General features: G+C 38.8%; 1 protein-coding gene across 4 annotated transcripts in view; it reads right to left on the bottom strand.

Moving 5' to 3' along the window:
* Nucleotides 1–26,676, bottom strand: part of EPHA6 (EPH receptor A6) — a gene marked incomplete at its 5' end in the record, with an annotated part of 855,070 nt that overhangs the window by 34,026 nt on the left and 794,368 nt on the right. For all 4 annotated transcript variants that reach the window (XM_082840129.1, XM_082840131.1, XM_082840130.1 and 1 more), the window contains one exon: nucleotides 5,515–5,664. In XM_082840129.1, coding sequence (XP_082696255.1) covers nucleotides 5,515–5,664 — 150 coding nt within the window. The remainder of the gene's footprint in view (nucleotides 1–5,514; nucleotides 5,665–26,676) is intronic.

Genomic DNA, 26,676 nt, shown 5'->3' with positions numbered 1-26,676 from the left:
AGTTCTATCGTTAACCATCTAGTAACCTTGGGTAAGTTGTTCAAACTTTCTAGAAAGCCTCGTATCTACAAATGGGAGTAAAAAGAGTATCTATCTTAAAGAATTATTTTGAGGATTAAATGAGCCAATATCCTAAAATACTTGGCTCATAATAAATCCAGAAATTGCAAGCTATGATGATTACCATTGATTAATTAAATACCTTCTATGTACCAGGTGCTTTATATATATTATCTTTCACTTTTTCAAATCCTGCAGTTGAGTAATTTGAACCCCATTATAGACAGTATCTCAGAAAGCTGTAACCACTTGCCTAAGATTACATGGCCAGTGAACTGCAGAGCTGAGATTTCAACCCCGATCTTTCTAGCTCTAAAGCAGTGGCTTCTAACTGGGAGTGATTTTTATACCCCATCTCTGACTGGGCAATGTTTGGGGGCAGTTTCGGTTGTCTTGACTGGGAGGGTGCTACTCGCACCTAGTGGGTAGAGGCCGGGATTGGTGTGAAAGATGCACAGGACAGCACCCCTGCCCGCACACCACAACAAAGGATTATTTGGCCCAACAATAGTTCTGAGGTTGTGAAACCCTGCTCTAAAGCTCTCATGATCTTTCCACTACACCTGCTGCTGCACTAGAATATAATGATGCACAGCGTTAATATTTTGGTGCCATTTGATACTGCAATAAATAAAACTGCTCTTAAAAACAATGCACAGAAAAGAATACTATAGTATATCTCTGGCAGCACAACTGCTTTCCTTTGGGGACCTCCTTCCTCACTCCATGTGATTATGGGGAAATTGCCAATCACAGTGCTCCACCCACCTCCGAATGCACATGCTGGTACCTAAACCTTGCTGGGCCGATCATAGTGTCCATTCCCTGGCATGGTTTTGGTTCAGAGTTGGGTAGAGCCCTAACACAGCCAACCAGTCTTCTCTGGGATTGGTGTATGAATTTTCACAGAGAGAAGGTTTCATTCTGCTGAGGTGGCTAAGCTGGAATGCTGAACCCTGGAGCATAAAGAAGAATAAAGCAAAGAAGAAGACCTTTGCAACAGGAGAAAATGAGGTCAATGGACCTAGTGCTTGGGAAGCACTAAAAATCCTGCCGATCCCCGAGATATAGCACTGCTCAACTCCTTCTTAGTCTCATGAATGAAAAAAATTATTTTTACTTAAGTGAGTTCACATTGAGTTTCTGTCATTGAGAATCAAAAGTACTTTGAATAATAGAGTATGCATGCTTTTTTGGCATATGCTAAAAAGTAGCGATGTTGCATTCACACAACGTCGTTTATATTAAAAAGGAAAAGAAGGCCTGAGGTCTACCCTTGAGGAGTGTACATTCTACTTGGGGGCAGGGGCAAGACTTAGAAATGCCAGAACTTCATCTCCTCACCTACATACACAGAGGGCTCCTTGGCAGCGGGGGGCTGGATTTTCTAGTTCTCCATCCCCATCCACACGCCCAGTGACTGGCATGTGTTCAAACAGTAACGGCTGAAAGGCTAAGCAGATGGCACCTACTGTTATGTTTGGTATGTCTTTTATGGACTAGTCCTGGGTACTCTGTGTTTTCTCATTTCCTTATGTACAGTCCTAATGTACATTACCACTGACCTTTGGGAAAATCATTATATTATTCACGAAAATAGATTATGCAAACTCAGAATTGTTCATTGCAATGAAATATGCCACAGTCTGCAGAATGGAGGGACTATTTCATGAAAACTATCTAAAAATTTCCTAAACTCATTTAAAATCCTAAAGCATGTTAACATTCCATATTTAACTAAGCCCATAAATTAAACTCACCAAAATGTAATAAAAATATAAAATATTAAAACAGAGCATAGTTGAATTTTTACTGTCTAAAAATGACTTTCCCTATTTAAAATACACCTTGGTTGCATAAAGTCAAACACAAGACTGAACTCTGATCAAACATGAGAAATGCAGGACAAACAGGAAATAACTCATATTTGGAGAGAGCAGCTTGGAAAGTTTTGATTAAGCTATTTCTGCTTCTAAACAGAAATTCTGGTTTCAGGATGTGTCACAGATACGCTGACTTCCAATATGTTAAGCTAAACAGAATTTCAACTCTACTGCAGCAGCAAAAAATATTCACAAGATACGTAAAAGATTTTAGCTCTTAGGACTTTCCTCTCCTCTTGTATTGATCTGAGGACCTAGAGGGTTTGGCTTTTTATTTATTTTCCCCAGAACTTTTTGTTCTCCTCTTTTCAGATTCTTGCTTGCATATTCTTTGGTAGCCACTCAAAGACCATGAAAATAACCAGCTTAGTCCTTACCTGGTCCTTGAAGAACAACCAAGCTCTGGGCGGAGGAAGCATTCAGCCTTGTGCTGTGGGCAATGGCAACCCTGAATGAATGAGGATGGGCTTAATGTCCAGGGGTCTATTCCTGGCTGCAGCAACTTCTTCTGATTCCAGATATAGTCTTTGTGGCCAAATGAGGTTTAATAGACAGAATGGCTCTGTAAATGGTCATCTTGGACACAGATCATCAACACACATGGCCAGAATGGCTGGGTGAACTGTTGGGCACGATCCATGAAGGGAGGAGTTGACAACAGGGTTTGGACTACTCTAGGCAACAGTTAAGAACAATTTACATGGGGGTCTGTGTTGGAAACTACACATTTGGGCTTTTTCTCTCAGAGGCTGCTCTCCTAGAAAATCTGTCTTGAAGTCTGGTATCTTCACTTGTACATGCTCTGCTCTGTGGAAGTCCTATCGGATTTCTTGTATCTCCACAGAGATTCCTAAACTTGAGAAAAGAACAATCTGAATCATTCCTTTGCTGAGACAAGTATGATAAAACTATTTCTCCAGAGATTATAAAACCATAGCATGTTACTGTTAAAAGGGATATTAAAAATCACTTAACCTAGTCCTTTCATTGTATTTATTGGTCATGAAACTGAGGCACTTTCATTGTTGAATTATAGTCTACATAACCATGGCCGTGGTTACCAAATTGGTGGTACAATGTACCCCAGGCGGCAAGATGATAATCCAGGAGGCAGGAAAAATAATAGAACTTCTCTTTATGTTTATTTGTCTCATCCTATTGTAAGAAAGACTATTTATGCATGTCTACTAAGAATGACTGTGACTTTTATGGCCATAATGAAATGACTGTTACAAATGTATTTGGCAATATATATAATATATTTAAAATCAACCCCCTAGCATTTCTTATCCTCCTTTCTTGCTTTTTTCCCCCAAAGCAGTGATTACCAGGTTACATATTATATATTTTACTGATTTACTTAAAGTCTGTTTCCCTCTTGCTAGAATATAAACTCAATGAGGGCAAGAAATCACTGGTCCATAGACTGTGAACTAAACCACCATGAAAGAGGTAGTTCTCCCCTCTTCTCTTCTCCTTGCCCATAACATCTTCTAAAAGGTTATTAGAATTGTCTTCTAATATCACTGTCAAATCACTTACTATGTGGTTCTAGGGAAATCATGTCACTTCTCTAAGCCTCAGTTTCATAACCAAGTTCAACTCGGGTTGGACTAGATAATCTTTATGGTCCCTTCCAGGTGTAACACTTGTTTTCTGTTGTATCTCCGCTTCCTGAAACAGAGAAGGCACCCAATGAATATTTTTTAATGAAAAATGAATATATTAGTAGGTAGTACTTGTATACAATGTGCAAATAAGTATACATGTGTCAGTTGTGAATGCTCAAGAACTTTTTACTGGCAAGGATGTATTATTAGTAAAGTTTGGAGTCCTCTGAGTTAGGCAATTTTTTATTTTACGTCTGTCAGGAAACAGGTTAAGACAAGGATTAATGGAGTACCAGTTAAGGAGGGTATTTGACCTGAGGGCTCTTCTGTGCAGTGAAGACTTTAACTCATCTGGAGGAGGACTTTTTATTCTAGAGATTTGCTTGAATGGCCTATTTTAGTCAGGTCAAATTAGGACAGGCAGGCAAGCATTATCTTGGGTTAAGAGTGGAGCAGGAACTATGGTGACTGAATCCAGGGCTTCTATTACCTTGGATAACTGGTGAAAGAAAGATGAGTTCTTTCTGGGAGAGAAGGGACGAATTTCTGCTTCTGGGATTCAATTTTAAGAAGAGCTGGAGAGGTGGTCACAAGTTGCCCCAGACAAGGTCCAGAGACAGGAAAGAGCAACGAGCTCCTTCAAATAAAATTCCCTGAAAGACAGTAAACTCTAGGCAAATGGTCTGGATCCAAAAAGTCTAAGTGTTGGGAGTGGAGGAAAGGCTGCTGATTATGGCATACTCTGTACTTAAGGGCAAATGTTCTGCAGGACCGAGCCACCTGGCTTTGTGTTTTGATGATGTGCTTTAAAGAGCAAGATTGAGCAGTGTTTTATGACCTTGAACCTGCTGCCATGTAGGTTTCTGGACCTGGTATTCTCTGCAGAGTCAGTAGGCACCCACAGGACTGAGCAGGACTCAGCTTCTAAAGTAACACTCCAAGGCAGGGAGAAACAATAGCCATGGTGAGCTAACCAAAACCCAGTCTTCTCTGTGTCTGGCATTCAAAAGGGATAGATCTTCTCTGTCACTGAACAAACCCTTAAGATACTTGGATAACTTGAGGCGGGGGTAAAGTAATGAGTGTGAGGTGTGGAGGGGAGGCTCAAGCAATTGAATGGAAAACAGAGAAGAGATGTGACAGGAGTTGACTGTGTTTAGGGATTTTTCTATAGCCATATAGTCTTTGTTTCCCCTTATGAACATTCAGAATCCCAGTAGAGCTGACTTCCCATTGCCATTGTCTCAGAAACCATTCGATACTTGGAGGAAGCAAACGAGTAGACGAAGTCTCAATTCTGGGATGAGGGAGTGGGATATTAAAATATATTTGCAGCTCTGACAGCACGTTTACTTGCATTGTCAGGACCCTAGCATATTTTGACTACCGTCTCTACTACCTTGGACAGTCCATAGAGGTCAAATGTGTGTTAACTATCCTGTTCTATAGTATTAGCCACCAAGGTAGTTTTTACAGATAAAACGGAAACAAAACAGATTGCAAAGAGGGTCATGTATCTCAAAAGAACCATACGACATGACTCATATTGATAATCCATTGCCTGAAAGCATTCAATCTTTTTCTACTAAGGGATATCTAGTCTAAATTAGTTTGCCCTTTACAGTGGTACATTAAATTGCTCTAAGGAAGAAATGAAAAGTAAACATTATTCACTGTTTTTTGTTTTAGGCTAAGGCTATTGCATAAGCACAGTCACACTACCTTAGAGTGATAAACGTGGAAGTATCAGATGTAAGACACAGATCAGGTACTTACGTGACAAAGTCCATCAGCTGGCCCTTATGACACCAAATACAGCTCAGAGTGAAAGGCTGCCACAGACCCTGACAACTCTCAGGAAGATAAGGGCTAATTTGAGTGAGGGCAAAAGGCATATTTCCCCATCAGTGCTAATATGTCTGCATTCATAAAATGGCAGTTTAACTATGGGTGGCACTTACGTCTTGGTTAGACATTTCCCAGTAAGGTCTCTCTCCATAGGACATGACCTCCCACATGACAATGCCATAGCTCCATGCATCACTTGCCGAGGAGAATTTTCTGTAGGCAATAGCTTCTGGGGCTGTCCACCTTATGGGTATTTTCCCACCCTGGAAAACAAATTGGAGACTTTTTCAGTTGGGTCACAAGTGTATTAAAGATTGAAGTGGCATTGCAATTAAATATATTTTATTAGAAAGACCTAAACACTACACTGGCATTTTAAATAAAAAGAAACCAGAATAATGTTAAAATGTCAGAAATATATTTTCTATAATAGTTATTCAGTGAAAACAGCTTTAATGGGAAAGAAGTCACACTTCAGAAATATTTTATTTCATTCATTAGAGAAATTTATTTTCACTTTAGAATCACACAATTAAATTCACTATCATGCCATTTGAAGAATGTTCCAGATTATAGGACATTAAAGCTAAATATCATTCAACATTCATTAAACATTGTATTGCATGTATAAATAATGATAATAAGTTCTAACTTAATTGAAGTCAAATGGTTAAATACAGAATTGAGACTTTTCTCTAAACAATTTAACGTTTATCAGAACTTTATTTCCTTTCCCTTTCGCTCTTTTTCATCTGCTACGATTACGTTTCTTTGAAATTTAAAAATCCTTGAACATTATACAAAAGTCCCTGAAAAAGCTATCTTCCTTAGAACTCTTTAGTCTATATTCTTGTTCTATGGTCAAGTTAACATTTGAACATATTAAAGAGACTAAATTGCATGAATTTAGTCTATACTGTTCAGGTACTAAAGTCTGCTATTGCGTTATACTTATTTTTTATCAACACATTACATTTTATCTCTCAAAACACTCTATAAGTCCCTTCTTACTGTAATGACAAGAATAAAACTATTTACGCATTTGATTTACAATTTTTGAAATCTGCAGTTCTGAACAGCAAGTTGAGCGAAGGAGAGCAACCCTGGCGCCACTAGATGGCGGAAGAGTACAACGAGCGGCTCCCAGACGGCGGTCTCCTACCGCGCGGAGAGGGCTTCTGTTCCCAGCAAATGATTTTCGACAGTCAGAAAACCCACCACGATGGAATTGTTTCATCATTATCATTACTTTCAGGACCACAATCATCTGATCACCCGCTGTGCTCAAAGTCTGGTGTTAGGGTGAGTGGGGTAGAGGGAAATAAAGGGTGCATTCTCTGGCCCTTGAGGAATTTAGGGCGAACATCTTTAAAGAGGAAGCCGTTAATCGAGTAACCGAAACACTACTTATTTAGTAATCTAAACGCCACTTACTTGAAGGGAAAAGAGATTCACCCGAAATAGGAATAATTCGGTTTCACAAGGCAAATGAGAACATTAACAGAACCTCACTTTAAAGACTTGTGGCAAGGAATTCTTAAAAGGAACCTTGGGGGAAAATACCTTGAATTCAGTCCCCTCTTTTTACAGGTGAGCTGACTGAGCCCAAGGTTTAGAGATTTAGAGACTCTTCCCCACACTGTTAAGCACATTGTGTCAACTAATGTTATCATAGTAGTATTGTGGAACATTGATATAAAGATGCAAATATTTCAGCATGGGGGGAAAAGTTGGGCCAAACAAACTTTCATGTTTTAACACAGAGTATCTATAACCGTGTATGACAGTAGTATAACAGAAGGGAGACTGAAACCTGGGGTTTTCACCTTTTGGGGCAGCACCAAATTAAGAGCAGGAAGTTAAATTTGCAAAGTTAGTGATGGAAGTTTAGGAGGGTGGTGAGTCCGGGAAGGGGAGGATTCATTCTTAAACCCGAAGTAGAGTTGCCAGATAAAATATAGGACCCACAGTTAAATTTGAATTTCAGATATATAACAAATACATTTTTTTGTGTATTAGTATGTCGCATACAGGAATTATTTTTTGGTATAAGTACATCCCAAATATTGCACGAGACATATTCATACTAAAAAGATATTCATTGTTTACCTGCAATTCAAATTTAACTGGGCATCCTATATTTTTATTTACTACTTTTGGCAACCCTTAACCCAGGGCATTAAAAAAATTCAGAAATGGGAACATGGTAAATGATCCAACAGAACACAGTGTTCTGAAAAAACTAGGTGGTCTATGCCGCAGGAGGGACAAGGCTATTCCGACTTGTGTTCGTGCACTCGCACCGCAGCAGCCTTTGTTTTAGTGTGTGTTGTGGCTGAAGCTCCTCGGGCTTGTGGCCCTGCTTTCTGAAGCCACTTAAGTCAGGCTCAGGCTTCTTTCAAATGTGGAAGCCACACTTCCAGAGAATAAATACCAAATCTGTAAATGTGACCTCAGAGCAGATGCAAGAGCAGCAGTCTCACCGAGCATTTCTGAATCTGGATATTTCTTGGTCTCTTCTGGCAAACAGTATGTGGAAGTGTGACTTGCTAGTCTGCTGGGCTGTTCCTTTGTTAAATAAATCTTTGTGAGTTCTACTGAGACAGGCAAAAGAACGGAGTTAAGGGTTATTTTATGTGCATTCACTTATAAATGACATCTCATATAAATGAGTCACATATAAATTTATATTTCCTATAACTAGGTATCCCATATAAATGATAACTTTATCACTTTCCTTCCTAAGATTTTACTTTTTTCCTCAAGGGGAAGATATTACAGAATGTTTGATTAATAAGCATTGCTACATGTTATGGACTGAATTGTGTTCCCCCCAGAATTCATATGTTGAAGCACTAACCTTCCATGTGACTGCAATCTGGAGCTAGGGCCTTTGAAGAGGTAATAAAATTAAATGAGGTCACGAGGGTGGGCCCTAATCCAATATGACTGGTGTCTTTCTTAGAAAGTGAAGAGACACCAGAGGTGTGCAGCACAGGGAAAAGGCCGTGTGAGGACACAGCAAGAAGGTGACCACCTGCAAGCCAAACAGAGAAGTCTCAGGAGAAGCCCAAACTGCTGATACCCTGAATTTGGATGTCCAGACTCCATAACTGTGAAAAATAAATTTTTATTATTTGAGCCACACAGTCTATGGTATTTTGTTATGACATCCCTAACAGACTAATACACTACCCCCATTAAAAAAATCAACATTTTTTCCCTAAGTTGAGCAACAATGCAAAAAGGACGGTACATCTTTATTTCAGATTTTTTCCCCAAGTGTCATATTGTAATGGAAAGTGTGAGTTAGAATAAATCTTAAAATATTAAGTATGAAAAATTGGCACAGAAGTTTTAATGTAGGAGATACTATTCTCATTAACAAAAACGCATGGTAACATGAACCTGACAGTATGCACAAACTGCAATAATTCTGAGCATATATGGGATGGAGATAAGAAAGCATTCAAATCTTTTTTCTAATGGGAGGATCTATACTAGATATAGTTTATATCTAAGTGCAAGATGAGACAGAAAGGAAGATGTACTTAAGATTACTGTATGGTCTGTACTGTCTTTCCTACTTTAGAGGAAACTCCTAGTTTAGTTCTTTAAAAAAAAATTTTTTTTTTAATTGAATGGACCAACAAACTCCTGTGGCTTTATCTCATCTACTTATTTTTGCCCATGATCTTGAATCTTGACAGAGGTAATGCACTAAGGTACTTTTTCTTTTCTCAAAGCGTTAACCACCAGATGTTTGTTTCAGGTTTCAGGAATGAACAAATAGTACTTTAAATTTGAAATCACAATCATTGTAACATTACATGTTGCTTTGCCATATGTTTGTGAGAAAAAAGAAGTTACCAAAGATACTAATCAAAATGGCTGAATGTAACTCAAAAGTCTTCTCAGTTACTAATACCTCCCTTATGCAGCAAGCTTAATCACTTAGGGAACAAAGGAGAAACAGGAAGTAAGCAAACTGGATATCACTACTGAGAAGTTTGTTAGCAAACCTTTTTTCTGTTTTTCAAGTCATATCCAGAGCTTGATTTCTAATAACTAGGTAGGGAGATTGTAGCAGAAAAAGTGCTAAAGGGGAAACCAGGAGCCCTGTGTGCCTGTAAACTCTATACCCCTCATGGAGTTGTATTATAGTTGTGTTTAACTCACATCTGAGCTTTAGAACTTAATCCTCTAATCTTCAGCAGAGGGAACAATCAATTGAAATATAGTAAGGTTACAGAGGCTTAATACTAAAACCAAATGGAACAATTCCATTGAGAAAGAAGAACACAATAAAAATCTCATTTCTCAGTCAATGGATTTGATGGTTATCTTGAAGGCAAATGTTTTGAATAGACACCAATTTGCCAACAGACTTTCCTTTTATTTTCTCCATCTATTGCTGTAGTACCCAAACTCCAATGAGTATAAAAATTATAGTACAGAAAACATATATACCATGCTTAAAGATTAGTTTAAGGAATTTCTAACGGCAATTTTGACTAAATAATGTTTTTCCTTATGAGCTTTAAATTCTAAGTGAGATGCAGCTCTACCATAATCCATTGAGTGACCATGGGCAAGTCTTAACTCTGAGTCTTTTATTTGAGATATGCAGAATGAGGGGACTTGATTCAATGATCATAAAATAGTAAACTGTAATGAGTTTTAATATTTGCCTACAGTGTCTCAGCTCAGATTATATTGTAAGGAGATAGGCCATATGAGTTGGTACCTAAACTGAGTGAACAGATAGCCTGATGACAGATAGCAAAGGAGACAAGGACACTCTTATATATCCCAGGTCAATGGTCACAGTGATCATCTTGAGTGGTAAGGAAGAGTTAAAATAACCACTTGTGTTTAAGAAGGCAACAGCATGGATAATACCTTTTAGGAAGGTATGGGATGGAACCAATATATTGCCTTTTTCTCTTTTTTTTTTTTTAACTCTTAATAGGTTAAAATACTGTTAATGAGTAACCATTAGTTATTTGGAAAACTCATTATGAGGAAACTTAGTGAAAGGGGCATTAATGTGTTTCCTGAAAGATCGCTTTACATTATCCTTTCTTGTCAGTGGGATTATCTGTGGCAGAGTGGCCTGGGATTGCTAGTGGGGGTATCAGCATTTTGGGGTATTCTGCCTCAATTTGTTACGGTGTCCTGGGAAGCCATAGCAAATCACAGAAAGATCTCACAACAGAGTAGTTATACAAACAACTCTCATTAAGGGGATATTCTTCTTTCTCTTGAGAATTACTGATCTTGAGAAATAAACCCGTCTCTGAGCATCTCTTTGTTGTTTGTATTCCCAAATCAACAAATTAAAATATTATAATGCACAAATATTATCTGGTGCAAATCTTTTAAAATGACATCCCCACCCCCTCTCAGAGGGGCATGTACTCTCCTCCTTCACTGAAATTTGCTGATGTAGGGCAACTTTGGTACTTTGTGAAGTTTTATGCTCTTCTGAAATATGGGGATAATATCTGTCCTTCCTTGAAGAAATACTGAGGACCATGATGCAATGAATTCTTTTGTAAAGAAGAAAGCGTCTCATATTTTGGCTTCTAGGTATAATTTATTAAGGGAATTAAATGAGATAGTACAAATGAAGCATCTCTTAGCTGTCAAAACATGGTAGGCACTCAGCAAATATTATTTGTCTCCTTAATTCATGTATTTAAATTTGTCTTATTTTTGGACCTGCTTGGCTTCCAGCCCAGACCAGTGTCCCAGTTCACTCATCTCGAGTCACTGAGCCACCCCCTGCAGTGTCCAGGCTCAGGGGTGATCTTCTCAAACCAGAGGCATCAATTCTGCTGAGGGACAGGCTCTGACTCGGTTCCTATAATTTAGACCCTGTCTTGTGCAGTTTGAGGAAATCTGTGTATCTTGGTCCAGTGAGTTTGGTCCCATGTCTACGTTCCTGCTATTGCCCCACCAGTGACCTTCCAAGACTGAAGACATACCTCATTCCTCTTATTCTTTCATAGGTAGAATTCTGTCATCAAAGAACATTATCCATGGCTGAACATTATCTATGGCACCCAGATTTCTGCCTACAGATGGACCTGCCTGATAATGATTCTCTCTGGATTTCTTTCCTTTTCCTGGGTGTTTCTCTTCTCTTTGTAGGTACAAAAAGGTACAAACCTTTTCCCTCAAAAATGCACATGTAGATACACACAAGACTTTGCATCAGTATCATGGGATTCATAGGTGTTAGACTGAGATACTTTTGCTATAAGCAAAAGACTCTTTTTGGCATAGTATTTTTAAAATGTTAAGTCATTGGTTAAAAATAACCAATTTTTATAGGATAACCAGTACTGTAGAAATCTATGGTAACTAGCATTGTTTTAGGCCACAAACATATGAAATACACCCTTTTAACATTTGTACGTAAAACAAAGACTTCTGAACAGTTGTTTCTTGTTCCTGTGTGGGTATTCACTGAGGTCTCAGGGTCTTGGATTTTATGAATCCAGAACTCACAAACTGTTTGACCTTAGCTGAAATAGGCCTGCAGTTAGGTATTTCATGGCTAAGTCTTTTTTCAAGTGAATCTAAATGCCTTTAGACAGGCCATGGGCTCTCCAGAGCACCACCACGCCACTCTACTATGTCACCAAGTCTTTCATCAGACACACTTGACCTATTTCCAGTGTCCTCCTGGCTCCTGCAGGCATTGCGGTTCCCCCGGCCCTACTCTAACTTTAACCCAATCTCCCTGTTCTGATTATGAAACAGTTATCTACTTCTGAAATTTACTTACACCGTGTTTTTCATAAGGAATAGGGCAGGTGAGAAATGACTTCAAATAAACATGAGTAGCTAACTCCTCGTCAGCTTCGTTTTCCACTCTCTAAAAAAAATTCTTAACTATGGAAAGACTTTCTCATTTTTCTTGCCTCACACCATCTACCTAAAACTGCAGTCCATTTTATTCACTGTCTAAATGTATAAACAGCTCAGTGAATGCTAATTTTTTTTTGTTCCTTTAATGCAGTGGTGCTTATCGTGCTGTTCAAAGCCTCAAGAATTAGAATCCTTTACCTGCTTTCTCTTAAATTGCTCCTTAAAATAATTCTCTGCCCTCTATTTCTCAGTACCCTCTTTCAATGAGACTATAGATGCTACATCATTAAGTGAATAACACTATTCTGGGGGATATCTGTTAAATTAGATTTTCTTCTCCATTTTATAAGGTAGATGAAGTAGGACACAATGTTACTATTGTGTGAGAATTAATCATATACATTATTATGAGAATTGTCATTGTATCTGAGTGTAGGTAACCACTGACAGGAAAGGCAATTAAAAAAAAACAATGTATCATTCATTATGATTTTACAAATATACTGTATGGTAAGGTCCCACGAGGATAGCTGATACTAACAGAGTTAAAAAACACTCCTACTCTTCTCTGGACAGTAGCACTCTTCCTTATGTCACTCCTCTCTCCTCTCTCTCTCTCTCTTTTCATTTTAATCCAGTTCTTCAGAAGCCTAGCTACCCCCCTACTTCTTCCCCAGTGTACTTTAATGAAGTTTTCTTAAAGTTTTCATCTATAGTTTTTATGGCAAAGACCTATGGAAATTAGCATAGAAGTAATAGTTTTCTAAAAATGTCCCATATAAATCATAAAGGGGAATAAAGGATTAATTATTTGGGGCCATTAATATTGAGACATTTAATACATTAAACACTAATATAATATATCAAACGATAATATAATTCTTTATGCGTATAACACTTGAGTGTTTAAAAGCATTTTTATCTGAATAGCCTCAAACTGATGTGTACCACTAAAGAGCAAATACTTTGCTTTCTTATCAGTTGTCCTGTGAGAATAATAATAAGCACTGATTAATACTTATACCATCCATCTCCATCTATAGTTGGGTGCTCTTTATTTGGGGAAAAAATTCAGATCCTGTCTTTAGGAAAAAAGATTGCATAAAATGAGGTATGTCTGTATTTATACTAGTATTATTTGGAAACCCTGTTTGAAAAAAAATATTCAGAAAGGATGGACAAAGTGTTTAGGACTCCGGGGCATACACAGTGGTGATTCTCATAAGCCCAGGGGTGCCTGCTTTGGAGCGAAAGTGTACAATGTGGAGGGAGAAAGTGACTGTGAAGCAAAACCCCTGGCTTCTAATCTCCCTTTTTACTGTAATTTGTCGTGTGATCTTGGGCAAGTTGCAGATTCTCTGTAAATTGAGGGGTTGGACTGTGTGATCTTGCAGTTCATGTGACGTTTAATACTCTATGATTTGTCAAAACACGTAATACCCCAGTGAGTTAAAACAGAAGGGACCACCTCCACTTCTGCCTGAGGAAACGTAGCAGAAAGGGTTAGTGCCGAGCTCAGTTGCTCCCTGTGTCACTGTTACGCCCACAGGCACTTTATACATTAAATCAGACTCTTCTTGACAGATCCACAGTGCTCCGACTGAACATATCTGAGAAGCAGGTCTTCTCTTGTAGCTGTTGCATGCAGTGTTGTGCTATATCAGTTCAGAGAGGAACCGTGACCTCAAATTACCCATTTTCAGAAAGGCTAGTTCTGAGCGTAACCTGAAGAGGCGAGGCAAGATGACATAATGACATCTTTAGGGGCAATCTGTTTGGGACCAGCTACTCAGACTGACGAACACTCAACAGAGGAGAGGGCACAGTCTTCTGAAAGACTGAGAGAGCTTTGCTCGGTGGGAAGGACAAGGCTGAGGGGCTCACATCCAAAGGTAGGTAAGAACTTGAGGAAAATCTGGAAGTACCTGGAACTGGAAATACCAAAACAAGGTTTAATGCAAATAAATTCTATTTTAAAGGTAGACTTTGGCTGAGAGAATAATTAAAATGCTAGTATTCCCAATAAGTTTTAAAGTTGGGATAAAATGATTAAAATATGGAGAACAGGTTTCTTATATCTTCAGGTTCTTAGTAGAGCCAATTTATAGAAACCTTTTTTCATTCCATTGTTCCAGCGTGGAATGCTGTCTTGTCAGTTTTTCCTCCGGTGCTATTTTGTCCATGACTGAAGTGATTACTTCTCTTCTGCCTGCCTATAACCCCCAGTGTCTTCTTGCTTCATTTGGCATTTACCAACATATACCTTCTATGTACTCTCTGGCTTTTTAAATTGTGAATGTACTGTCTTCCCAGAAAGGTTATAAAAATCTTGGAGGGGCCTTTATTCTTCTTTGTAATCTACTTTATAGTATTTAGCATGGTGCTTTGATTATAGTAGGAATTTAATAATTATTTGCCGAGGGGATGACTGGAAGGGATGAATTAGGCAAATCAGGTAAAATGAAAAGCACAGTCTCGGAACCATACCGTGTAAGTGGAATTCAAAGTTCCCTTCTTCGTTCCTTCTTAGTCATCATTACGAACTTGGTTAATGATAAGGAAAATAAAGGAAATTTCCCACTCGAAATTTTCAGTTGATAAAGGGCATTGCCCAGAGAGGTGCTGAAGGTGACATGATCAAATATTTTTTCAAAACACATCTCACGTGCCAGGGCTTGAGATCACAAAGACATCCTCTCTGCCCTCAGGGAGATCATGTTACAGTAGGAAAGACACCGACGTAAACAAATAATGGCAGCACAGAGGGTAGGGGCTCTGACAGAAGTCTGTACAAGATGCATCTGGCAGCAAGAATGGAGGGTCAGCTGTTTGGGATGGCTATGGGGAGAAGCAGAAAAGCGTCCTAATAAAGGTAATGTTTTCGACAGAGTTAAAAGAAAAGTAGGAGTTTGATGAGTGAGACAAAGAGGCCAGGGCCTCCTTTCAGAGAGAACAGTGAGTTCCAAGCACAGAGGGGTGGAACAGCATAATATGTTCCAGGAATTGCAAGTTGTCTAAAACTGCTGTCCATTAGAGTCCAAGGAGGAAGCCAGTGGCCGTGAAGTTGGAAACAACAATAGCCATGTCACTGAAGGCTTGGTTAGACATTTAAAACGGTAGGCGATGGGGCTTCATAATGGCACCACAACCTGAAATGTGTTCCTAGTAAACAGGATTTTACAATTAGGATGCATCTGTCATGGTTTCTGTATGCAAAATTATACACAATTTGGTTTGATTTGTTTATTTATTTTCACCCTAATTTTGTTGTGGCTTAAAGATCTGCATCACATGGTAAAAAGATGCTGTAAATAAAGTCAAAAAAATTTTTTTAAGTATAAGAGATGACAGGGATCCTAAACGTCACTTTTGACCTTTTGCACTAAATGTCTAATAAAAAAATGAAATTACTTTTAATTTTGGCAGAATCACCTGCAATAAGTGTGTGCAACCATGCATCATACCAAGCAGGTTGAAAGGTCTAATTTTACTTGCATAACATATTCACTGTCTTACAGCAGATTTTCCCAGTGAATAAATTTTGGAAAATCAATGCTTTTAGAATAAGCTTCCAGCTTGTTTTGCTCAGGCTTAAATATATCATTTGGGTTCTGAAGCCTTGTTCCTTGTGGACAGCAGATGGGTCTGGAGGACATCGCTGGAACGCTGAATGGCATAACGTGACAATAAGGATGTACTTGCTACAGGTAGAATGAAGCAAGGAACCATCTCTACCACCTTCAAATAATATCACAAAGGCAAAGTTTTAAATGAACGAGAGCCTATCTAGTTGTGGGTGGGGCCTTTTAAGAGATCAACTTGAACTTTTATGAGCCCTTTCCATTTTACCTTGGATGTATCCTCGTTCTTTCTTATTTCACTCTGTACACTCTTCTCGACTTCATTCTTGTTTCTTCTTTTGTTCTCTACTGTCCTGTTTTCTTTTACTGTTCTTGCCAACAAATATTTGTTGTGTGTTCAGAATACAATTTGAACTTTGACTTCACTTGATTCTTTGCTATTTTTTCAGAGCTTAGAGATGAGTCTGAGCATAATAGATACTCTATTAATATTAAAGGAGTTGGAGATATAGCATAAGATCATGACAGTGCTTATCATCTAGTGGGTGACACGTATTAAAGGATGTTATGAAATATGACAGATGCCATGATAGGGGAGAGTCAGGGAAGGCTTTCAAGAAAAAATGATGTCTAGGCTTGGACCTTATAGAAGATTGGAGTTAGATGAATAAAAGAAAGGAGATCAGGGATGGGGGGAGGAAAGACTGGTCCAGGCAGGGAAAAGAGCAGGTACACAAGAGAGAGTATAACAGATTTATAGGTACTGAGAGAATTCGAGTGCAATTGGAGAGTAGAGTGTGAGATGAGGGAGTGGGGAGAGATAGAGGCTAGAGAAGTCAGCAAGGCAGTGATCACGAAGGGCTTAAAGATCATGAAGGATTCTTAAGGCATTTAAAGGATCTGAACCTTTTCTTTTGGCAATGGAGAGCCATTGAAAGACTTCAAGCAATGGGGTGATCAAAATAGGGGTTTTGTTTTGTTATTTTTAGATCACTTTGGCTGCACTGTGGATGGGGAATAGGGGACAGATAGAGGCAAGAGCAGAAACAGGAACATCTTGCCATCTCTAGGAAGTTAGTAGCATTACTCAATAATCCTATAATAGTCACATACAGCACCAAATTTTTATACATTAAAGATATCTATTTCAATTTCTGATTAGTTATTTGCCATGTTCCAGAGAATACTAGGATGACATTTACTCGTCTTAACATATCCAAATGGAGAGTCCATATAAATTATACGTAAACAAAGTTGAGGGAAGAATATTAAAAAACTAATTTTGTAAAATTCTCAAGGACCATCCTGAAGCATCATTTATACACACTTTAAATTTATTTATTAGGGAAAATCCTCTAAGGACCTACTAATTAGACTAGGAAGATTTCTTATTATATTTAAAATTAATAATGCTATGTTTAAAAACATTCTAGCTTTTCCCTATTTAATCCATAGTGATTTTTGTGTGCTTTAGTCTATATTAAATTCATAGTTTAAGCAGTTTATCTGAAGGGAAGAAGGACAAATGTCCAACTTTTTGGATTTTTTTTCTCACATATATGTGTATACTAGGTAGAAGAAAGAAAATTCACTCAGAAAGGTTGTTTTTCAGTGTTGTCATTTATGAAATTCTATAGGATCAATTTTTAGTTGTTTTTCCCCTTCTGACAACAAATTTGCTCAGGGGAAAAGACTTCACATGGGCTCAATGTTATACTCCAGAGAAATAAACTGAAGGTCAAGTTTCTGAAGCAACTCAAGGCATCAAAAACTGTGGTTATGGTTACCATAAGCTTCATCCATCATTGAAACACAAAAGAAGATGATTTATTTGATTGTATTTTTGACATGGTGGCTTTCATCTATACCCTTGGTTTTAATTTTTTATTTTTTTTGCGGTATGGGGTCCTCTCACTGTTGTGGCCTCTCCCGTTGCGGAACACAGGCTCCGGACGCGCAGGCTCAGTGGCCATGGCTCACGGGCCCAGCCACTCCGCGGCATGTGGGATCTTCCCAGACCGGGGCACGAACCCGTGTCCCCTGCATCGGCAGGCGGACTCTCAACCACTGCGCCACCAGGGAAGCCCCCTTGGCTTTAATTTTATGTTTTGTTTTGTCTTTTAGTTCACTGGTGATTTTAAAGCCAGTGTTGGTTGGAAAGCTTTATGTGATGTGCAAGTTGCTAGATATTCAGTACTGCTTGTCATATTATTGCTCTAAGTAAACATCTTTCACAGCATTAAACTTGTTTTCATATCTTTCTGGTAAACAAAACTGAACTTAAAGCACAGCTATGATAGTTCAGGAAGAAAAAATCTACTTGTAGAAAAATACCTGAGATGTTAAACCCAAAATACTATTTAAAAAATAACATCTTAATTTGCAGGAAAGCTCCTTTCATTTGAGGATGGCTATGCTCATATTTTTTCATTTGAAACATGAGCTTGATCATCTCCAATTAGTCTTGGGTAGGATTTTGCTAACAGTCCACAACCAGAACGATTTGGCCCAGTTTTACATTATTGACAGGCCCTTCCCCAATGGCTTCTTCCTGGAATCTAGAGGAAGTTTCATGCCAGCATTGTAGTGCGCTAGCGTCGCTGTCAGCAAGGCTTCCCCAGGGCTGACTGCTTTCTGTCTGACTTCAGCCAGTGCTGTCAATCTTTCACTTTCATGAGCCCTAAAATGATTCCACCCTCCCTCTCCTAAGTATCTCTTAAAAAGGAAAGATTAACTTTTATAATTCAAGGAAAAAGAGCCATCTTACATTTAGTACAGCGGGTGCTCACGTTGATGATGATAAAATGGGGATGAGAGCTTAACTGTATTAAACTTGGATATATTCATTTAGGACTTTTTAATTTGAAGAGAAAGTCCTAGAGGTTTTAGTCATTCACTGTGTTAAGTGATGGAGTTTATGATCTAACTGGTTAAAAAACATAATGTGATTTAATCAACCCATGGGAGTCAAAGCCAGGATGACTTGCATGCCAGCGTCTAAAAGTATAACCATTGGAATGACAATAATAAGAGAAAGAGTGATTAGGTTGCTGTACCCATTATGTCACAGAAAAATGCTATAAACTCATCATTTTTAGGAATTATAATAAGAACTATATTACATTTAAAATAAATGGAAAAAAATCTACTTCTAAAAGTTTCTCTCTTCGCTTAGATTTATAAGTCAGGGCTCTTAGGGTTTAAATTTTTGCTGAAACATGCTGCGACTCTTCTTGGAAGCATCATGTTTCTAAGAAAATTCAAAACTCCACACTTTTATCCCTTTTCTAAATATTCATCTATTTTGAACAGATGCTTAGTTTCCAAAAGTATTATGGAATTTAAATATTGCATCCATCTTTTTTTAAAATAAAACTTTCTCATTTTGTCCAATGGAAAATTTCAGTAAGTAATAAAAAAGTCCTCATTAGTGTTTCCCTTGTACCAAATCACTTCAGCAGTAAAGGAGAAAAAGTTTTCTCTATTCTAATACACTGATCTTCACAAAGGTTGAAAGATAATAAAATGTCTCATAAAAATGCATAGATTTGACCCTCAAAATCTGTGTAAGTGAAAGGGGAGTGTATATTTCTGAATGCTAAAATCTGTACTACAATCATATTTTCTTGGCAGGCTGATTTAAGGAGCTCTATATGACAGTCAAGTTATACTATCCTTGACAGTACAACTGGGTGAAAAAGATTCAGATCTGTTTTTATATTTGATTGGAGTGTAACGGTCAGACTGTCAGAGCAGGATACTCTTGCCAGCTGTCAGGATGGGCTACTTCTGAGAACACTGAACTAGGAATGTAGATACTTTACATTATTTTCAACTTGACACTCAATTTATATATTTGGGGAAATGGCTAGGTATCTCTATAGAATATTTCTACCACTTATCATTTAAGGAGTTGACTGCATTACACTTGATGGGGGATGGAAAAGAAGGAGGAAGGGACTACACGTAAATGTGAATGTCAAATAAGTATAAATTATACTGTACAACAGTCAAGAAGGTAGGTAATCATTATCGGACAAATACAAATGGTAATATTAAATTTTACTATTTAAAATGAAATTATATATGCAGATGGTCTATGATTGTGAGAACCATGTTAGACTATCAAAATACACAATAAATTATAGAATTTTTGTATTTGTTGCTAGTCTGAAATATATATTAAATATCAGATATAATAAGTGCTCAATAAATTTTTGCTAAAAAAAATCACTAGCTGTCAGTGTACTCTAATTCAGGAAAATTAGTAACTGAATGACTTGTCTGGCCCTTTAATCTGATTCTCTGCCCTCATACCCTCTGATCTCCCCAAGAAGGAATACTCAGCCATCACTAGCATACAGGCTCTTTCTTAAGCTCTGGGGCCACTACTACCCCCATACAAGGACTTCTTGACCCTAAAATCCATTAGCTGTGACTAGCACAGGTTGCTTGTCTTCCTGGACTACCTTTCATAACCCACTGCCAGATGCTCTGGATACTATGCTCTGCTCACCAACAGGGAAACCCTTTACTTTACCCTATGACACAACCCACCTGCCTCCTGGCCTTTGGCCTGTGATGTGGCCTGTGCGAGGTTTCCTAACGTTCTTTTCCTTCCTAATGCCTTTTGCACTCTTCTCCCTGCTGTGTGAGGCCTGGCCTGCCATGGTCTACCACCAATGGAATACTGGCTCTGAAAACCCACATCTTTTCAGAATCGTTTTTCTAAAAATCCATTTGTTGTGGTTGGATTATAATATGCAGTACTAAATACTTTGTGATATTGAAGAAAATTATATATATAATATACATATTTGTATGCATATCTTGTATACATGTATTGTGTGTGTGTATGTTTGCATTTCTTTTTCCTCTATACCCCACACTTAGATGTTGTCATATGTTAATGTTGAAGGTTCTTTCTTAGTGGCCTTGACTTTTGATATTCTGTTCAGCTGAGTTGAAGAAGCTGCTTTCCTAAAAGTTTCATAAATATTAGGGAATGTATCAGCTTCTGTCAGTCTCATCTGCCTCGTGGACCATTGATGCCACCCCTGAGGGCTGACCGGGCCCTTGCCTTGGGAATGCCAAGTCCATCTCCGCGCATTCAGTTCCATCAGTGATAGGCTCAGAATTTGTGACTTCCACCACTCTGGACTTGAATGATACACCACACTGAAGAATGTGAAACCTGACATTTCATGTGGTCATTGAAGGTGCCAGTTCTCTCAACTTGGAAACACGGGGGAATTAACTCAGAATACGGTGAACACTGGCCAACGGAAACAGCAGTCAGGAAGGAGTTGGACAGAGAAATTCCTCCTTCTTCCTTCTTGCCATGAATGATTTCAAGCATGGTTTCTCCATGCAACCCATCTGGAGAAGCTTTGCATGGCTGGTGGACACGTCTCTCAATCGCTTTTTTTTCATGGTCCGTGTGAAGAAGCAGCAAGCACAGAGGTCTGTTGTGGCATCTCTCCACATTCTCCTTGTCTCACCTCTGTTCTCCCTCTGTCTAGATGCTCTGGTTGGTAACTCCCAAATAAAGCCTCATCATTTTTTTTTTTTTTTTTTTTGCAGGCCTCTCACTGTTGTGGCCTCTCCCGTTGCGGAGCACAGGCTCCGGACGCGCATGGCTCACGGGCCCAGCCGCTCCGCGGCATGTGGGATCCTCCCGGACCGGGGCACGAACCCGTGTCCTCTGCATCGACAGGCGGACTCTCAACCACTGCGCCACCAGGGAAGCCCAAGCCTCATCATTTTAAATTCTTTTCTGAGGCTCTGTATTCTTGGGAACCTGGGCTACGACAGTTGCCACAGAATTAATATTTCTGCCATCCCTTGAAAATTGAGGGTATTTGTTCTAGTCAAATGCAAGTTCAGACAAAATATATTGATATTTAGTTAAATGCTTACCTGAACGTGTGTTATAGTAAATTGTGGCATAAGAGAAATAGCTGCAAAAGGGATTTTCATGTGTTCTAGACATTCCTTGGTTTTTCTGTGAGGCATAGTATTTTCTTCCAGGCCTTGTGTTCTTGCTAAGTTTCAATTTCTGAGTTGCATTTGGGAACTGCATATCAGGATCATTTTTGTGTGTCCTACACTTCTCTATTTACTATCCAGGACAGTAAAGTGTAGAGGTTAAGAGCTCGGGCTCTCAGGTTGTACTGCTTAGATCTGAATCCTCCCTCTGCTACTTAGGAGCTGTGTGCCCTTTGGCAAATTTCCTTACCTCTCCATACCTCAATTTTCTCAGCTGTAAAGAGAAGATAATGACAGTAACTTATAGAGACGTTTTGTAGATTAAAGAAGAGAATGCATCTAAAATGCTGCAACAGTGCTTAGCTCATGTAAGAGTAATTATTAGTATTATTTCTTCTCATATTTAGTCTCTACACTAAACACTGTGCAGGATACACTCATAAGAAAAATGTCTGTCATTTCGAAAGGGGAAACAAGTGCTATATCTGTTATGTATTCTTTATCTCCACCAAGAGGGAAGGCATCACAGTATCAATATTTGTTGCTAATTGTAAGTATCTGCAGAGGGTGAGGGGGAATAAACTAGCTCTCCAGTGGAACACCCTGAAGTATATGCTTCTGAAATCTACTGTCTATATACACCTGGGTATTCTCTTCTAGTGCTATGAAGAGAACTCCACATGTGTCAGAACTCCCAGAATTTGATCCTGTTCTCACAACCATAAGAAATGCTTTTCTCATGGCATTTTCCTCACTGGCTGTGTAACACTAGGTCACTGAAACTTTTGGGGAATCGCTCTGCTCATCTGTAAATGGAAGATAATAATTCCTCATGGGTTTATTTACTCATCATGAAGCATTTATCGCCAGACACTGGGCTGGAACCTGTGGACACAAAGATAAATAAGGCCCAGATCCTATACTCAGTTTACTTACTGCTAATAAAAACAGTTGTCACCATTTTCAGTCAAAGAAAATGAAGATCAGAAAAGACAGGCAGGAAAACTATCCAGGGCAACGTGGCCAGCAAACGTGCCAGATCTAAGACTCGGATGCAGGCCTCTGCCTTCAAACCAGTGATATTTCCATTACATAATTCTGCTTTCCTTTTGTCAACATTCAATAAAGTATTATGAATAAAATATTCTATAAATGTAAAGAGCTTTACATATTAACTTTATTGCATTATCCTGAAACATCATTTCACCTTTTTAAGCACTAAAGTGTCCTCCTTCAACTTTTAGAGGCAAAAGACAAGTAGAGGTAAATTTCCCACAAGGAAGAAGAATTTGTAGGTGGCAAAACAGTTTCACAAAAAACCTTCACGTCAAGAATTAGATTGTGAAGCAGCTTGCTTGTCACTAACTTCTTTTCTTCTTAAGACAATGACCATTTCTTTATTAGTAAGTAAATGAATAAAAGAAACATACACACTGGCTATTTTTAATGCTTTGCTTTTTTCTTAAAAATTCATTAATAATTTAACATGTTTAAATTTAAATGAAATAAACATAATTTAACGATAATTCATTTAACATGCCAATAAAACTAAGGACAGCTGCGGTGTATAAAGGGTCAGAATACTCGTTCAACCTATCTTGGGGGTGTTCTTGGGAAGTTTTAAATGGAAGCACTTTGCAGAAGAAGACTGGCAGCAATCTAGCAACGTGTGTGACAGATTGACACAATGATTGCTGGGATGCAGAGTGCCCCACATCCTGTCCGTTCAGTCGAGTATATTAGATGCTTTGGAAATTGATAACACACCTCCAAGCCAAATTGCACACTGACAGGTTGATACCAGCTTCATCATGATCTAACCAGTGGATCCCTGGAAGCACTCTACAACAGGCGGCCCTATTGAAATTGCACACATAAATCAGCTGAAGTAAAAACTCCCTTCATGACCCTGAAACATTTCTTGAGGTCTGGAACACATTCATCTTTTAAGGTTTTTACTACTGACGAAGAGACATACCCACTCGTTCCTAGAAGCAATATACTCTCATATCCTTATCTTTCAGGTTACAGAAAATGGCCCTTATTTTTGTAAAAGGATATTAAAGTAGGGCTCTTTCTATCTCAATTATAGCCAAGGCCCAAAAAGGCCAAGGAGAAAAAAATAATACACAGCAAGTGTCCTACGTTGCATACCTCTCCTACATTACAACAAGGCTTTATAAGAGAGATTCAAAAACAAAGGAACAAAATCACTGGTTTTGGCACCTGTTGCCCAGTACCCAGATCACTGAAGAGGCTTGGATGGAAATAACTATTTTTGGAGAATGTAGTTGGAGTGTGAGGCACCCCCTTATGTCAAATCTAGTGAGGGACTTGATAGGAACACTGGGAGAATTTTTATTTGCCATTGGAGGTTGGTGGAATACAAGGCACTTGTTTTGATCCATACCTGGAAAAGCTTACAGGTGAGACACTGGCTGGTTGGTACCTGTTCTAAGGAGAGAACACTGGTATGTAGTTTTAAAAATGAATTTAGGGGGCTTCCCTGGTGGCGCAGTGGTTGAGAGTCCGCCTGCTGATGCAGGGGACGCGGGTTCGTGCCCCGGTCCGGGAGGATCTCACATGCCACGGAGCGGCTGGGCCTGTGAGCCATAGTCGCTGGGCCTGTGTGTCTGGAGCCTGTGCTCCACAACAGGAGAGGCCACAGCAGTGAGAGGCCCGTGTACCACAAAAAAAAAAAAAAAAAAAATGAATTTAGTATTTAGCGTGAATATAAAACCTACAATTTAGTGCTGTAATTAGGAGCATACACAGTAGAGCTCAGACCACCAAGGCTTGAGTCTTGGCTCTCTCATCTCCAGATCTTGTAACTTTGGTTGAATTAATACCTCTATGGCTCCATTTTTTCATGTGTAAAAACGAGGATAATCATTCCTTCTCTTCTTGAGAAAGTTGAATAAGTTAATACATGTAAACAATGCACTCCGTAAAAGTTAGTTATTGTAATTGTAATAAGCTGTGTTTTCACTAACTGCAGGGCAAAGGACTCTATCTTTGAATCAGACATGGGCCTTGTGGGATGGGGCCTGCTTGGGTTTTTTTTTTCAAAGGCACGTTGCCCAAAAGTGTAAGATGTCATCAAAGAGGTGAACAGCTGGAAAACAGACTAACAAAATGATCATGAGCTCTAAAAGGCACAGACTTTGTTAGTAAATCTTCAGGAAAGATATGTGTAGTGATTGGGAGGGGTCCCCAAAGAAGCTATGAAAGTAATGACACAGTTAGATTTAATTACCCAGGAAGCTCAAATCATCAATGCCAGATCAAGAGAGTACCAATTAAGTGAGATCTATCCTTCAGCTTACCTAGCCTTCTTCCCATAACCCCTCTGACTATGAATGGGTCAGAGATCTTTTTTTTTTTTTTACATCTTTATTGGAGTATAATTGCTTTGCAATGGTGTGTTAGTTTCTGTTTTATAACAAAGTGAATCAGTTATACCTATACGTATGTTCCCATATCTCTTCCCTCTTGCGTCTCCTTCCATCCCACCCTCCCTATCACACCCCTCCAGGCGGTCACAAAGCACCGAGCTGATCTCCCTGTGCTATGTGGCTGCTTCCCACTAGCTACCTATTTCACGTTTGGTAGTGTATATATGTCCATGCCACTCTCTCACTTTGTCACAGCTTACCCTTCCCCCTACCCTTATCCTCAAGTCCATTCTCTAGTAAGTCTGTGCCTTTATTCCTGTCTCACCCCTAGGTTCTTCATGACATTCTTTTTTCCTCAGATTCCATATATATGTGTTAGCATATGGTATTTGCCTTTCTCTTTCTGACTTACTTCACTCAGTATGACAGACTCTAGGTCCATCCACCTCACTACAAATAACTCAATTTCGTTTCTTTTATGGCTGAGTAATATTCCATTGCATATATGTGCCACATCTTCTTTATCCATTCATCCGATGATGGACACTTAGGTTGTTTCCATCTCCTGGCTATTGTAAATAGAGCTGCAATGCACATTTTGGTACATGATTCTTTTTGAATTATGGTTTTCTCAGGGTATATGCCCAGTAGTGGGATTGCTGGGTCATATGGTAGTTCTATTTGTAGTTTTTTAAGGAACCTGCATACTGTTCTCCATAGTGGCTGTACCAATTCACATTCCCACCAGCAGCACAAGAGTGTTCCCTTTTCTCCATACCCTCTCCAGCATTTATTGTTTCTAGATTTTTTGATGATGACCATTCTGACTGGTGTGAGATGATATCTCATTGTAGTTTTGATTTGCATTTCCCTAATGATTAATGTTGTTTAGCATTCTTTCACGTGTTTGTTGGCAGTCTGATTATCTTCTTTGGAGAAATGTCTATTTAGGTCTTCTGCCCATTTTTGGGTTGGGTTGTTTGTTTTTTTGTTATTGAGCTGCATGAGCTTCTTGTAAATTTTGGAAATTAATCCTTTGTCAGTTGCTTCATTTGCAAATATTTTCTCCCATTCTGAGGGTGGTCTATTGGTCTTCTTTATGGTTTCCTTTGCTGTGCAAAAGCTTTGAAGTTTCATTAGGTCCCATTTGTTTATTTTTATTTCCATTTCTCTAGGAGGTGGGTCAGAAAGGATCTTGCTGTGATTTATGTCATAGAGTGTTCTGCCTATGTTTTCCTCTAAGAGTTTGATAATTTCTGGCCTTACATTTAGGTCTTTTATCCATTTTGAGCTTATTTTTGTGTATGGTGTTAGGGAGTGTTCTAATCTCATACTTTTACATGTACCTGTCCGGTTTTCCCAGTACCTCTTATTGAAGAGGCTGTCCTTTCTCCATTGTACATTCCTGCATCCTTTATCAAAGATAAGGTGA

The sequence above is a fragment of the Leucopleurus acutus genome (genome assembly GCF_964270905.1).
Source record: "Leucopleurus acutus genome assembly, chromosome: 5".
NCBI lineage: Eukaryota > Metazoa > Chordata > Mammalia > Artiodactyla > Delphinidae > Leucopleurus > Leucopleurus acutus.
This window is presented reverse-complemented; position numbering and strand designations above follow the sequence as displayed.